A 16,187-nucleotide genomic window follows, 5' to 3' on the forward strand; every position below is an offset into this window, starting at 1 on the left:
AATGAACGGTCATTACACATCGGCAGTTGTCACTATAAACAGACGGCATTGTTTATACATTGAGGTATGTACGGCCCTTTACCTGGACTAGGTCCCTGGCCATCAGCTCAGTCTCAGCGGCAGCGATCAGATCGTCGAGGACCTCCCACCTCTCCCCGAGACGGAACTCCATGATGTAGCGGTCGACAGGCGAGGAGTGATTGGCTGGCGGGAGCCATGTGAGCAGGACGCCGTGCTGTGTGCGATTGGCTGTGAGGCACCGTGGTGGAGTAAGAAGCACCTGTGGTTCAGGGGTACTCAGGGGAGACACTAAGGGGTCAAGAGAACAGACCCGTTAAAGAAGGAAGTTAACCAATTCATACTATTCAAACAGTCATAACAAACCCATACTGTACATTCACATGCGATCAATCAGAGAAAAATGGAACATGATGAGAGCAATTACAAACTGCATTCTACAAGATGACACTAGAGAGCAGTAGTGTCAATGATATTGTGAGCTTACAGAATCAACATGACACACTGATGTGCAAACATCTAAGTACAAATCCGTTGTACTTCAAGTTAAGGCGTAACATAAGCTATAGAGTTATCTAAAAATAAACATGCATTACAAAGAGTCTATTCTATGTACAGTGCCTTCGGAAAGTATTCAGACCCAATGACTTTTCCCACATTTTGTTACGTTACAGCCTTATACTAAAATGTATTAAATCATTTTTTCCCCTCATCAATCTCCACACAATACCCTATAGTGAAAAAGCAAAAATAGGTTTTTAGAAATGTTTGCTAATTCATTCCAAATAAAAACTGAAATAACACATTTACATAAGTATTCAGATCCTTAACTCAGTACTTTGTTGAAACACTTTTGGCAGCAATTACAGCATCGAGTCTTCTTGGGTATGATGCTACAAGCCTGGAATACATGTATTTGGGGACTTTCTCCCATTCTTCACTGCAGATCCTCTCAAGCTCTGTCAGGTTAGATAGGGAGCGTTGCTGCACAGCTATTTTCAGTTCTCTACAGATGTTCAATCGAGTTCAAGTCCGGGCTCTGGCTGAGCCACACAAGGACATTCAGAGACTTGTCCCAAAGCCACTCCTGTGTTGTCTTGGCTGTGTGCTTAGGGTCGTGGTCCTGTTGGAAGGTGAACCTTCACCCCAGTCTGAGGTCCTGAGCGCTGTGGAGCAGGTTTTCATCAAGGATCTCTCTGTACTTTGCTCCGTTCATCTTTGCCTCGATCCCTTACTAGTCTCCCAGTCCCTGCCGCTGAAAAACATCCCCACAGCATGCTGCCACCGCCATGCTTCACCGTAGGGATGGTGCAAGGTTTCCTCCAGACATGACGCTTGGCATTCAGGCCAAAGAGTTCAATCTTGGTTACATCAGACCAGAGAATCTTGTTTCTCATGGTCTGAGAGTCTTTAGGTACCTTTTATCAAACTCCAAGCAGGCTGTCATGTGCCTTTTACTGAAGAGTGGCTTCCGTCTGGCCACTCTAGCATAATGGCCTGAATGGTGGAGTGCTACAGAGATTGTTGTCCTTCTGAAAGGTTCTCCCATCTCCACAGAGGAACTCTAGAGCGCTGTCAGAGTGACCATCGGGCTCTTGGTCACCTCCCTGACCAATGTCCTTCTCCCCCGATTGCTCAGTTTGGCCGGGCGTACAGCTCTTGGAAGAGTCTTGGTGGTTCCAAACTTCTTCCATTTAAGAATGATGGAGGCCACTGTGTTCTTGGGGATCTTCAATGCTGCAGAAATCTTTTGGTACCCTTCCCTAAATCTGTGCCTCGACACAATCCTGTCTCAGAGCTCTACAGACAATTCCTTCGACCTCATGGCTTGGTTAAGGGAATCGTTCACATACATTGGCACATTCTAAGGTCCGATGATAGTATCGCTAATGTGGTTTCGGACCTTCCCTTGGTCGTATTCTCGCAGGGCAGAAATCTCAGAGATCAATTGGTAAACTCTGATTTACCACCCCAAGATATCCCTGCACAATGTCTATTTGCGCCCCTACTGGATGGAAACTACAAGTGTAATGGCTGTGCTTAATGCAATGGCACTTATAAATGTAGATCCTTTAAACACCCCCAAACAGGGAAACAGATCCCAATCAGAGGTGTTATCATGTGCTCCACTAAGGCAGTTATTTATCTCATAACTTGTCCTTGTGGTAAAAATGATGTGGGTAAAACAAAGCACGAATTAAAAGTACGAACCTCGGAGCATCGTAGCACCATTAGGTGCAAAAACTCGACTTACCCAGTTGCGGCCCACTTTTTGGAAACAAACCACTCGATTTCGTCTCTACGTTATATTGGCATCGAACATGTCACCCTCCCTAGGAGAGGGGGTGACCTCGACAATTTATTGTTAAAACGAGAGGCTGCCTGGATTTTTTTATTTAAAGACCCTTGCTCCATTCGGTCTCAATGTAGACTTTGATCTGAAGCCATTCTTGTGATTATTGTGATTTTGCTATTTTAAATGTTTGTAGGCTTATGTAGCCAAATTGTATCTATGATCATACGCTATCCATTTATGTTTTCTGTATGCTATTTTAATATATGAGAATTATCCAATAATATCAGGCCACACCCGGCCATGATTACAGACACGTGTGTCTTTTGACACTATATAAATGAGTCACACCGCAGTGTTTGTCATTATACCCTGATGAAGACAGCTTGTCTGTCGAAACGTTGGACATTACATTTGTGCGGCTCTCCTGTATTGTTTTAATAGTTTTTTGCTCTGACATGCACTGTCAACTGTCAGACCTTATATAGACAGGTGTGTGCCTTTCCAAATCATGTCCAATCAATTGAATTCACCACAGGTGGACTCCAATCAAGTTGTTGAAACATCTCAAGGATGATCAATGGAAACAGGATGCACCTGAGCTCAATTTCGAGTCTCATAGCAAAGGGTCTGAATACTTATGTAAATAAGGTATTTCTGTTTTTAAGTTTTTATACATTTGCAAACATTTATAAAAACCTGTTTTCACTTTGTCATTATGGAGTATTGTGTGTAGATTGCTGAAAAAAAATATGAATCCATTTTAGAATAAGGCTGTAACGTAACAAAATGTGGAAAATGTCAAGGGGTCTGAATACGGCACTGTATCTACAGGATAGGCATACAGTATCAGTCTAGTGTAGGCAGCTGTTCTGGTGTTGGTGCCACTTACCTACTGTGTTAACCGTCACGACCTCGCTGAAAGGGCCTGTGCCCAGCTTGTTCTGTGCCAGGACGCTGAACTGGTATTCTGTCCTGGGCTCCAGCCCCGGCACCACCAACCACGTCTGAGACCCCGACACCGGCATGGAGTGCCAGTCATGGGGGCCAAAATTCTCCTTTTTCAACCTTGGGGGACAGAAACACAGAGAGAGGTATCAATACTAACTAACCTGCACCCGACTATAAGGTCAATGGGCCATCCTGTTAACACTCAGATAGCAGATATGGAGTAGATAGCCAGTCTTATGTAGTGTGCCTCTGTCAAACTACACAGGCAATGGGTCACAGCGTTGCAATACAATACAGTTGCTAGGCTATATTTTACTCTGTTTAATGTCCTCCTCACAGTCATCATATCTGTAATCTTAACTAAAGGTAATTAGATCACTTTGACTCATACATTTATATTTACATGTACAAAGTAATTCATTATTTTAGTACACAAGAGATGCCTCCACTCATATGCAATGTTCCTCAAAGCACATGGTTTAATATTACAGGCAACAAATTTCCATTAAGGTGTCATCAGGCCATGACAGAGAGATGGATGAGCATGGCTGTTAATATTAAACTGCCAAAAGCACCACTTCTATCAGATTATTATTCACACACAAAGAATGGCTTTATGACTGCAGACATGTACATAAAATGATAATGGTGATTTTATGGCACCTCGTGGATGTTGTCTAATAGAATGTTACTGCAATGTCTTTCCATTACATCCCATGACACCTTTAATAAACAAACACATGAATTATGCATCTTCTGTGATTTATTGTATGCCCTACTCTTCAACAACGCAAATATTGTAAATACAAATACTGAATAACTGAGAGTAATATTACTGGAGTACTGAGTAATAAACCATTAGCATTGTGCATTGTCAAACTTGCCTGTTGAAGATAATATGTTTCCCCCTGGATACTGTTGCAGTATTTCATGTAATTCAATTATCAATAGGTTTCCTTATTGATAACAAATCAGATCCCTACTAGGGCGGGCATGACATTTTGGCAGCAGGTGATTGTTAAGCAAATAACTGGCAGTCTCACGTTAATTAACATAAACCTATTCAGCATCTCCTGGCTTTCACACATAGTCTACAAGCCACTGATGCAGACATTTACATTTTAAAAAGCCTAATAAATCCATGTAATATAGCCTACACCGACACATTAATCCATTATCTATTTTAGACAGGTCTAAAGAAACATGATATGAAGAAAATGTTGTCTATTTTAGAAGAACGGAATAGCATACTCTGAGTTGTCCTTATGTTAGGTCCTGATCTTGCCATGACAAATAGCTGTGGGCTACACTAGTTAATTTAGAAGACAATATTTGCTTAGAATTCCATGCCATTATTTTAAATTATTTTATAGTATGAAGAACACAATTGAACAAAGCTGAATAAAACAAAAAGGATATTTTCTCTAAATGATTTGAGGGAGTGTGCACATGCGACTATTCTGTGTTGGGCGGTTAACAAAGAAACAGGTTCTCCTATATGCTTAATTTAGAGTTATTTATGCAACTTTAGTTGTGATACAAATGTTGGGCTATATGTTTAGATTTTTAATACATTCTAAGGCTGCATGATGCGACTCTAATGATGATGTGAAAAAAATCGCAAGAAAGGCATGAGTCTGGTTTGTTTTTTGCGCAGGCTGCACACACTTCATCAGTCTCTTATTCACAATTTGACAAGCACTTGGTAATGCCTCAAATTTCCCGGCGGCATCACCTTTGTGTGGCCGTAATGCCCCTAAAAATATCCATGCCTATTGTGGCCAGTGGCTGTTGTGCCCTTGGGCTGAATATAATAATTATAATTCCCTTCTCCTGGCTGCGTGCGCCAAAGCACCTCTCACTCACATGGCTCACTCAGATATCTAAATTCTTATTAGCCAATGCCCGTCACATGATCGGGTCCCTCACAGCATCTCGGGTTCTTCTCACAGGCTATAAGTGAAGACAGATACAGTACATTGGGGACGCAACTACACGCGTCCTTATCAAATTCCGAGGTGCATATTGAAGATGTTGGAAGAACTGTCCACATTTACTTTCCATCAGCCAACAAGATGAGTAGGCCTAACGAACAGCAAAAGCACTAGCTTATGTCAATCTACTATCCCCCATAGTACAAAAATGTACCTATTCTGTTGGTCAACTTGTCTTTCTGTGCAATAAATCATTCCAAACATACTCTGAGATAGTTGTGGGATGCGATAGATCCCAAATTAATACAACCACTAGCATCAAAAAAAACTTTTATAAGCAGATGCAACAGATCAGAACGTTTAGATTAAAATGTTGATAAACTATTAGGCTATTTCTTCACATTATAAGTGCAGCAATGCGCACATGGCAGTGTGAATTTTCCAAAATACATTCAATTAGCGGGAAAACACCATTCTCAAAAGTGACCACAAAAGGGATTATGCATGTAATGCTTTATTATAAAGGACAATATTTATGGTGAAAAATATCTTCCAAAACTTGACATTCACGCGCCGCCTATGTATGCCAGTTAGGCTTTACACCGGTTTAATGTTCTTAATTTTAATAAGTTATTTGGCTACTTTAGTTGTGATGTATGACTATGATTTGAAAAAGTCACACAAAAAAGGCATGTGCTGTTTCTTACCTTACTGCAGACAAGCTGAGCATTATTCACAAGTGATTGTGTATTAGTTGCTAATATTGTCACCCAATCAGACTTTCTTGATTTAATCTTGTCTTTACATATACTAAATAATATATGTGTGAAATTTGTTTTGATTTAGAATGGACCATTATCATGCACCTGTATCGAAACAGGGGCAACAGGAAAAAATACATGTCATCTATGCACTTAAATAGCGAATGGAGGACGCTTTTCCTGTGGTTTATTTTCATGCCAGTCTGTTGTAACGAGAAGCAATGTGCTTAATATTAGGAAAGTTGAGAAATAAATATAGTAGGCTTAGCCTATAGAAAGATGATGGGATCCTATTTTTAATAAAGGCCATCAAAAATCTGTTGTCCCATGCAATTGCATATGCTATAGAAATGTTGCGCAACACATGTTCTCTCATGAAGTGTTTGATTAGATTTTCAATTACATTTACATTGATGTCAGAGTGATTAGAGGGACAATAGAGTGCTGAGTACCAGGCAGTTAGCAAGTTTGGTATGTTTCTAATGACCATCAGCAGCATCAGAGCTTGGAGAAGCCGTGACTAAACGGTCCCATGGAATTATAATTATTATTTATTTATTTATTTTACCACATTTTCTCCCAAATTTCGTGATAACCAATTGGCAGTTACAGTCTTGTCCCATCGCTGCAACTCCCATATGGACTCGGGAGAGGCGAAGGTCGAGAGTCGTGTGTCCTCCGAAACACAACCCTGCCAAGCCGCACTGCTTCTTGACACAATGCCCACTTAACCCGGAAGCCAGCTGCACAATGTGTCGGAGGAAACACCGTACACCTGGCGACCGAAGTCAGCGTGCATGCGCCAGGCCTGCTACAAGGAGTCACTAGTGCGCGATGGGACGATGGCCGGCCAAACCCTCCCCTAACCCGGACGACGCTGGGCCAATTGTGCACCGCCTCATGGGTCTCCTGGTCGCGGCCAGTTTGGGATCAAACCCAGGTCTGTAGTGACGCCCATAGCACTGCATTATAGTGCCTTATACCGTTGCGCCACTTGGAAAGCCGGTTCCGTGGAATTTGAATTTGAACTCGTGATTTTCGGGGGGGCAGTAATACGGTCACATTAAGAGCCCTAAACCCTACAGATCAATCATGAAACTCTCTGTCCCCCCACCTCTATTAGGGGAATCAGCTGCAATCTGAGTATAAGATGTGATAGTAGACTACATGCTGGGAGTACTCACACTGGGCCATACCACACTGAGAATGTCTGCTCAAAGCCTCCGTCGTAACCCGGCTCCCAGGACACATTGGCCGAGGTCACCGAGGGCAACACACGAATGTTGCCTGGAGCATGTGGGCTGGTGCCTGAAGGTCAGAGAAAAGACATTGCCGTATTTAATACCAGAGCCATCTACAGTATACCTCTCTATATCTCTCTACTATATATTGCTCTGGCCCACACTAAAGAGTGATAGAGCAATCTGTTAGGTCTATGTGTACATGGTGAAGGTTAGGATCACCATTCTACAATCCTTCAATAACCACAGTTTGGGTCAGGTCTGTTATTCCCATAACAGCTGTTTTCTCAATGTATAAAAAGCCCTCTCACTCAGAATCACTATCATTGTCCAAAAATGTAAAAAAATCTAATTCCCTGTAATGTCAGGTGTTGTAGACCAATGGTGAAATGAAGGGGAGTGAAGGTCTATGGCTTGGCCAGACCATCACCATCCCAGCCCCCAGCTGTGTGGCTAAGACCCAGCACCTTTCACTGGGATTAAAGGGAGACCTGCTGTCCTAACCACTATGGTCAGAAACGTCAAATCTGTCCGCTCCACACTTAGCACCTCTGACATGTCACCTGTCACTCCAGTGAGGGGACACTTGGGCAGGTGCCAGCTAGGGTGTATGACTGTGAGAGTCCTGAGAAATGCTTATTACTCATATTTATTGTAAACACGCACAAGCAAGTCCCTTGTCTAAGCAGTACTTCAGTATACATACAGTACAGCTGGGACTAGGGTCATCATGAATGTCTAAGCAGTACTTCAGTATACATACAGTACAGCTGGGACCAGGGTCATCATGAATGTCTAAGCAGTACTTCAGTATACATACAGTACAGCTGGGACTAGGGTCATCATGAATGTCTAAGCAGTACTTCAGTATACATACAGTACATCTGGGACTAGGGTCATCATGAATGTCTAAGCAGTACTTCAGTATACATACAGTACAGCTGGGACTAGGGTCATCATGAATGTCTAAGCAGTACTTCAGTATACATACAGTACAGCTGGGACTAGGGTCATCGTGAATGTCTAAGCAGTACTTCAGTATACATACAGTACAGCTGGGACTAGGGTCATCGTGAATGTCTAAGCAGTACTTCAGTATACATACAGTACATCTGGGACTAGGGTCATCGTGAATGTCTAAGCAGTACTTCAGTATACATACAGTACAGCTGGGACTAGGGTCATCGTGAATGTCTAAGCAGTACTTCAGTATACATACAGTACAGCTGGGACTAGGGTCATCGTGAATGTCTAAGCAGTACTTCAGTATACATACAGTACATCTGGGACTAGGGTCATCATGAATGTCTAAGCAGCACTTCAGTATACATACAGTACAGCTGGGACTAGGGTCATCGTGAATGTCTAAGCAGCACTTCAGTATACATACAGTACATCTGGGACTAGGGTCATCGTGAATGTCTAAGCAGCACTTCAGTATACATACAGTACAGCTGGGACTAGGGTCATCGTGAATGTCTAAGCAGCACTTCAGTATACATACAGTACAGCTGGGACTAGGGTCATCGTGAATGTCTAAGCAGCACTTCAGTATACATACAGTACAGCTGGGACTAGGGTCATCGTGAATGTCTAAGCAGCACTTCAGTATACATACAGTACAGCTGGGACTAGGGTCATCGTGAATGTCTAAGCAGTACTTCAGTATACATACAGTACAGCTGGGACTAGGGTCATCATGAATGTCTAAGCAGTACTTCAGTATACATACAATACAGCTGGGACTAGGGTCATCATGCATGGAAACAGAGAGCTGCAGGGTTGCTGTCAAATCCACTTCAATTCAGATTAACTGAAATTCTGAACCCTGAAGAGCTGAGAAAACACAGGGGGGACGGTACCTATGACTAGGATCATCAGACACGCATGGGGGCAGAGGGTTATGAGGTCACAGAGGACAGTACCGATGACGAGGAGGTGCGTGCTGGCAGTGATGCTGGTGACCACATTGGTGGCCACACACTCCCATTCCCCATGATCCTCCTTGCTGAGGGACAGGAACTGTAAGCTGCCGCTGGGGAGGATGTTGTGCTTACTCTTGCTGGGCTTCCCCACCTTGAACACACACACACACACACACACACACACACACACACACACACACACACACACACACACACACACACTTCATTGGGACTAGTCTGTCATATTACAAAAGAAGTTAGAATTTTCCATGTTTCTCTTCCCAGACTAGTCCCAGCTGTAGTGTGGTTTCATACCTTCCTCCAGGTGATGGTTGGTATCTCAGGGTCTCCCGAGGCAGCACAGGGGATGACCAGCTCTCTACCAGCCTCTTGGCGGTACTCCCCACCAGGCCTCACATTAAAGTAGGGGGGATCCTGTGGGCCAACACACACACAAAGTCACAGACCAAGTCTCACCAAAAGAGGGGAGAGAAGCCTACACATATCACATTTGGTCAGAGGTTTCTTCCAGTACCAGTACCTTTAGCACCAGAATGGCCGGGTCAGACTGGCCCATTGTACCCAGGGTGTTGTAAGGCATACAGGTGTAGGTGCCAAGGGAGTCTTCTGTGGCCTCCGCCACCCGGATACTCCCATCCGGTGCCTGGCTCCATCCGGGGTACTGGGACAGGAGAGAGGAGCTACACTCAACATCACATGGATGCAATATTCTCTACAGCATGTCAAGGCCTGTATTCAAAACATGTTCAAGAAGGAGTGCTGATCTAGGATCAGGTCCTCTGTGTCCATATAATCATATTCAGTAGGGTGGAAAACCTAAAAGGGATCCTAGATCAGCAATCCTAATCTGGGATGCTTTGTGAACAGCTGTTATGGTGAATGAGGTGTAACCAGCAACAGTCCAGACAGACAGAGGCCCCCACGGATGGCAGACTAACCTTCTCCACTCTGAGAGGGTAGCCATCTTTCTCCCACTTCACTGATATCACCGGCGGGTTGGCGTCCGCCGGGCAGCGGATGACCCCTGGAAGTTTCCGTGGAACGTATATGATGGAGGGCATGTTGAGCACACGGGCAGGGTCTGAGGGTCAGAGATTAGAGGTCAAAGAGGACAGAGCACAAGGTTTGGTACAGATGGACAGGAGATGGTTGAAGTGAAAATAGACTGGAGCATAAGTCTGAAACTGTTAAATCACAATTTCACTTCTCCTATAATAAGTTGGTCGGTATGGAAACCATAAATTTTTTTTATTTTATAATCAAATCAAACTTTATTTGTCACATGCGCAGAATACAAGTGTAGACCTTACTGTGAAATGCTTACTTACAAGCCCTTAACCAACAGTGCAGTTCAAGAAGAGTTAATAAAATATTTACCAAATAAACTAAAGTAAAAAATAATAAAAAGTAACACAATAAAATAACAATAGCGAGGCTATATACAGGGGGTACTGGTACCGAGTCAATGTGCAGGGGTACAGGTTAGTCGAGATAATTTGTACATGTAGGTAAGGGTGAAGTGACTATGCATAGATAATAAACAGCGAGTAGCAGCAGTGTACAAAACAAATGGAGGGGTGTCAATGTAAATAGTCTGGTGGCCATTTGATGAATTGTTCAGCTTGGGGGTAGAAGCTGTTAAGGAGCCTTTTGGTCCTAGACTTGGCACTCCGGTACCGCTTGCCGTGCGGTGTAGCAGAGAAAACAGTCTATGACTTGGGTGACTGGAGTTACTTTATGGCAACCCAAGCTAGCTGCTAACTAATTGTCTTTAGCTATCAACTTGGATAGTACATAACAGAAAAAAGGACAGTTCTGTAAGACTGTTTTTTTCTCTTTCTCTCTCTCTCTCTCTCTCTCTCTCTCTCTCTCTCTCTCTCTCTCTCTCTCTCTCTCTCTCTCTCTCTCTCTCTCTCTCTCTCTCTCTCTCTCTCTCTCTCTCTCTCTCTCTCTCTCTCTCTCTCTCTCTCTCTCTCTCTCTCTCTCTCTCTCTCTCTCTCTCTCTCTCTCTCTCTCTCTCTCTCTCTCTCTCTCTCTCTCTCTCTCTCTCTCTCTCTCTCTCTCTCTCTCTCTCTCTCTCTCTCTCTCTCTCTCTCTCTCTCTCTCTCTCTCTCTCTCTCTCTCTCTCTCTCTCTCTCAGAACACAGAGATCAATGACCAGCGACTTCAGAGGGAATTAGCATAGTAACAAACATGCTTAGACTGATGATAAAAAAAAACATCTGGCCTTGTGGCATTTCCCTTTCACATACAGTAGCAGATTAACTAAAAGGTCACCGTTTCAATTCAGTCCGGCACACTGAGAAGACCAGGACTCTTTCTCTAAGGGGAGAAGGACAGACTGAGCAGCATGCTATGGGGTGAGACTAGCAGACTGTCTCTGTCACTGTCTAGCAATGAAAGATAATCAACACTTCAGAGACTGGAATCATAGACGGGAAAAATGCTAAGAATATGGTGATGAGAGAGGCCCTGCCAAGATGATGAGCAGTAGGACTATCTAATCATTCCCTCGTCCCGACCTTTGACTCTGAAATTCAGCCAAGGGTGGAAAAGTTTCAGCAGGGTGATATGTATGGTAGTGCATCACCACTGACAATACTGTACAGCAGCAGTGTTCTGGCTGCCACTATGCAGGCTGTGATACTGTTGTTTCTCCTCCTGTTCCAGTACAGCCAGCCAGCCTCATCTGCCCCTCCCCCTATCCCTCCCTCCGTCGCCATGGTAACACTCACACTGAACAGAGAGGTGTGCTGATGCTGACGGTGGAGTTCCAAGGCTGTTGCTTGGGCTGCAGGTGTATTTCCCAGCATCCTCTGGTTTCACCCGGAAGATGTGGAGGGTTCCGTCAATGAGAATGCGGACTCGGTTTTTCAGGTCACTGCCGAGAGGAAGCAGACAGTTATCGAACATGCCATAGCATAGACACACTCACACACTGGGGTCTGCATTAATGCAATTACACAAGTCTGCCGAAAGAGGGCAGCATTTGGTCAAATCCATCCAGGCTGAAAAGGTTCCAAAAGATGGAGGAGTTGTATGTCAAATAAATCCCCTAAATTTCACAATCACCTGATGTTGCAGCCCTCGTGTTTTCTCTCTCACTACCACTTTAAATGAAGTACCCTCATGAAGAGTACACTGGCAGATATTCTATTCCCACTGTGTTCAAACAAAGAACAAACACACTGCACACCATGTTAATTGGAGAAATATTTGAGAGGACATTATGCAAAATAAATAGCAGAGGGAATATTCTCATCTAAACTATGAATTCATCTAAACTATTCATTGTATCTATTTGAGTAAATAAATCTTATGACTAGACCAAAAATACCCTCTTGTGATAGACTGTTGGCTCCCAGGATAGACCAAACATTGTAAGCAGCCCAACTAGGATAGTAGTGTCTTATCCTTGGGTTGATTTTGCACAGTCTTTTTCCAGGCCTTCAGAAAACTATTTTAGACGGGCCTCTTTCTAAGGGACTCTCTGATAGGTTGATTCTCCCAGACAGACACTTGGTCTCCCAGTCACTTGTTTTTTGTAAAACGTCTCCATCACTAAACTAAAGCGGCGAGTCTGACAGAGCTCCTGGCTACACTTCAGATCATTCCTAAAGAATAAGAGGCATGTGGTATTGTCATCAGAGTGTGCTAACCCGGCTGGTGTGCTCCAGACAGCCCCTGCTAGGCCCTCTCTTACTGTTGCCGGACCACAGCAGGACAGGGCACCAGCTCACACACAGACTCGCACACACACTGTCCCACTGGCACACAGACATGTAGACACACACACACACACACACACACACACACACACACACACACACACACACACACACACACACACACACACACACACACACACACACACACACACACACACACACACACACACACACACATTCAAATTCACAACACCAGGACAGGGTCTGGAATACTCAAATGCAACAAGACACTGTACAAAATACTTTAAGATCACAGGGTGGAAAAGACTCGAAGACCAAAGGAAAGGTACACAGACAAACAGAAACACGATCTCGATTATAACTTTACTTCTTAGTGAAGTAGACGTTATCTTCCTCCCAAAACCAGGTGTAGGTCAGGTTTCCAGGATACGCCTCTGCTTGACAGGTGAAGCGTGCATTCTGGGATATGTTGACAGTGATGTTCTCTGGTGGTGACTTAATATACGGTGGCCCTATAGGAAACAAACAAGGCTTTTAGTGTACAACAAAACATAGACTGAACAAAAATATGAACACAACATGCAACAATTTAATAGATTTTACTGAGTTACAATTCATATAAGGAAATCAGTCAATCGGTACAATTGAAACCGGGATTCATCTGTGAAGAGCACACTTCTCCGGCGTGCCAATAGCCATCGAAGGCGAGCATTTGCCCACTGAAGTCGGTTATGATGCCAAACTGCAATCAGGTCAAGACCCTGGTGAGGACGAGGAGAACGCAGATGAGCTTCCGTTAGACGGTTTCAGACAGTTTGTGTAGAAATTAGTTGGTTGTGCAAACCCAGAGTTTCATCAGCTATCCGGGTGGCTGGTCTCAGACAATCCCGCAGGTGGTCCTGGGCTGGCGTGGTTACACGTGGTCTGTGGTTGTGAGGCCGGTTGGATGTACAGTACTGCCAAATTCTCTAAAACGACATTGGAGGCGGCTTATGGTAGAGAAATTAACAATATATTCTCTGTCAACACCTCTGTTGGACATTCCTGCAGTCAGCACAGCAATTGTACGCTCCCTCAAAACTTGAGACATCGGTGGCATTGTGTTGTGTGACAAAACTGCACATATTATAGTGGCCTTTTATTGCCCCCAGCACAAGGTGCACCTGTGTAATGATCATGCTGTTTAATCAACTTCTTGATATGCCACACCTGTCAGGGGGATGGATTATCTTGGCAAAGGACAAATTCTCACTAACAGGGATGTAAAGAAACCTTTTTGAGAAATACATTTTTTTGTTTGATGGAAAATGTCTGTTCATGAAACATGGGACCAACACTTTACATGTTGCGTTCATATTTTTGTTCAGTGTAGATATGGATACTCAAATGATTATCTTATGACCCATTCACACAGCGTCGGTTTATTGTTACGTAGGTACAGTAGACCCTTGGCACAGGCTTCTCTCTAGTAGTCTATGAGATACAGTAAGCAGGCATATTGTAACTTGAGCCACAGACTTGGTTGCCAGACTTGCAGATGCCTCCACAGCATGACCACTCAGTGCCCCGAGGTTGCTGCTCTGCTCTCTATCTCTCTGTACTATATTACAGACAGTGAAACGTAAGCTGTCTTTTATAAGTGGGCCCAGCTACAAGCCTCCTGGTTATTTCCTAAATACACACTGAATGGCTTTATACACCAGGAGGGACTACTGAAAGAGTGGTTAAGTCACAGAACAAATAAAACAGATATTTGAGTGAGAATCACGACTCCTCCGATGGCTGCTTGTAATTGCTCAGAGAGCTTTAGACAACTTCACTGACTCATTTCCACATGGCCTGCTTATGGATGAATACTCCGTAGTGAAAAACCAAAACAGGTTGCAATATTGCTGGTGCTCAAAACAGATATGTATCATGACATCTCAGATTTATTCCAATTCACTCTGGATTTGTATTTATTGAAACCATCTAAGACACGTATGAGTTTTTTGAGGATGTTTCAGAGTCAGACCCATTCATTTAAAACTTTCCCCTCACCTTCATGTATTATCAGGCATGTGCATGCAGTGTACGCGTGTATTTAGAGGGGTCAGTAGAGTAAATCCAAGATGTAACCAAGTACTTCTTGCCCATATTCCTTTTAGACACTTGCACATTGACTGAAATTGACACATCTTTATCCCACCATCAAACGTAACAAGCCTACCATAAAACCAACCTGCTCCATCAGCTGTAATATACAGCCTGTTAACTCATCCAGTGCTTGTTTTGATAGAGAGAGAGAGAGAGAGAGAAAGAGTGTGTGTGTGTGTGTGTGTGTGTGTGTGTGTGTGTGTGTGTGCGTGCGTGCGTGCGTGCGTGCATGCATGCGTGAGTACGTGTGTGTGCGTGCGTGTTTGATGTAGACTGAGAGAGGCAGAGTCAGGAAGTGGAGGAAGCCTGTATCAGATCCATTTATCTGAGCAGAGCAGACCCCAGATCTGTGTCTGTGTCTGTCTAGCCGAGAGAGAGCCTGGTTAATGGACCGGAGACAGACAGTGACGAATGCCTCAGACAGACAGTGATATACACACACACACCAGCACCAGCAGCAGCAGCCACAGACTAGGTCACCAGAGGACTTAAGAGTATTGACTGATACAGACTAAAGCATACTACCACACTAATAAACCCAAACACTATCCCTGCATACTTTGACAACGGCAGGAAACAGATACTTATTAAGTAGATAGCGGCAGGACTTCATTTCTCTATCTTAAACACAATCTAGACACTGTACTGCATAGCTGTAGGCGTGTAATAGATGTTTAATAGCATGTGTAAGGCAAAAATAGCATAAAGATTCTCAGATAAGGGATTATTCAGACAGTCAGGACAAACTGTTCTTTTAGTATTCAGCCAGCAATTGTCCTAGGAACCTTCTCCTCAAAACTCATCCTCAGTAATCAATGTGCACCGCAGTAGAGAAACGTCATGATTTCTCCCTCACATCACCATAACAACCTCTGAAGTTACACCCATCTGTGACATTACAATGTGACCGTTGCCCTCTTACCTTGGACCAGCAGACGGGTGGTGTGGAGTACCTCTCCCTGGTCGCTGAAGGCTCGACACGTATACGCCCCTCTGTCGTCCCGAGTGATCCCCAGCACCGTCAGACTCCCATCATGCACCTAGGGTGGACAAATTTGTGAGAGACAGAGCAAACATACAGAGATGGTATTTATAAGCATAACCTAGTGAAATTGCACACCAAAATCAAGGCAGGATTGAGGTTGTCTGTCTTTGATAGGAATGTATGTTTCGCTCTGTGATTCAGTGGGTAGGTCTGTGCACAGAGGTATTAATATA

General features: G+C 43.8%; 1 protein-coding gene across 3 annotated transcripts in view; it reads right to left on the reverse strand.

The window, feature by feature from the left end:
• The window catches only part of LOC115163461 (protein turtle homolog B-like), an 82,369-nt gene that overhangs the window by 11,528 nt on the left and 54,654 nt on the right, over nucleotides 1–16,187 (reverse strand). For 2 of the 3 annotated variants that reach the window (XM_029715349.1, XM_029715351.1), the window contains exons 5-14: nucleotides 15,892–16,009; nucleotides 13,201–13,345; nucleotides 11,880–12,025; nucleotides 10,083–10,225; nucleotides 9,665–9,805; nucleotides 9,439–9,558; nucleotides 9,061–9,274; nucleotides 7,142–7,265; nucleotides 3,204–3,379; nucleotides 83–309 (exon numbers count right to left, since the gene is read on the reverse strand). In XM_029715349.1, coding sequence (XP_029571209.1) covers nucleotides 83–309; nucleotides 3,204–3,379; nucleotides 7,142–7,265; nucleotides 9,061–9,274; nucleotides 9,439–9,558; nucleotides 9,665–9,805; nucleotides 10,083–10,225; nucleotides 11,880–12,025; nucleotides 13,201–13,345; nucleotides 15,892–16,009 — 1,554 coding nt within the window. The remainder of the gene's footprint in view (nucleotides 1–82; nucleotides 310–3,203; nucleotides 3,380–7,141; nucleotides 7,266–9,060; nucleotides 9,275–9,438; nucleotides 9,559–9,664; nucleotides 9,806–10,082; nucleotides 10,226–11,879; nucleotides 12,026–13,200; nucleotides 13,346–15,891; nucleotides 16,010–16,187) is intronic. The other variant, XM_029715350.1, reaches the window with a different exon arrangement.

The sequence above is a fragment of the Salmo trutta genome, chromosome 26 (genome assembly GCF_901001165.1).
Source record: "Salmo trutta chromosome 26, fSalTru1.1, whole genome shotgun sequence".
Classification (NCBI taxonomy): Eukaryota; Metazoa; Chordata; class Actinopteri; order Salmoniformes; family Salmonidae; genus Salmo; species Salmo trutta.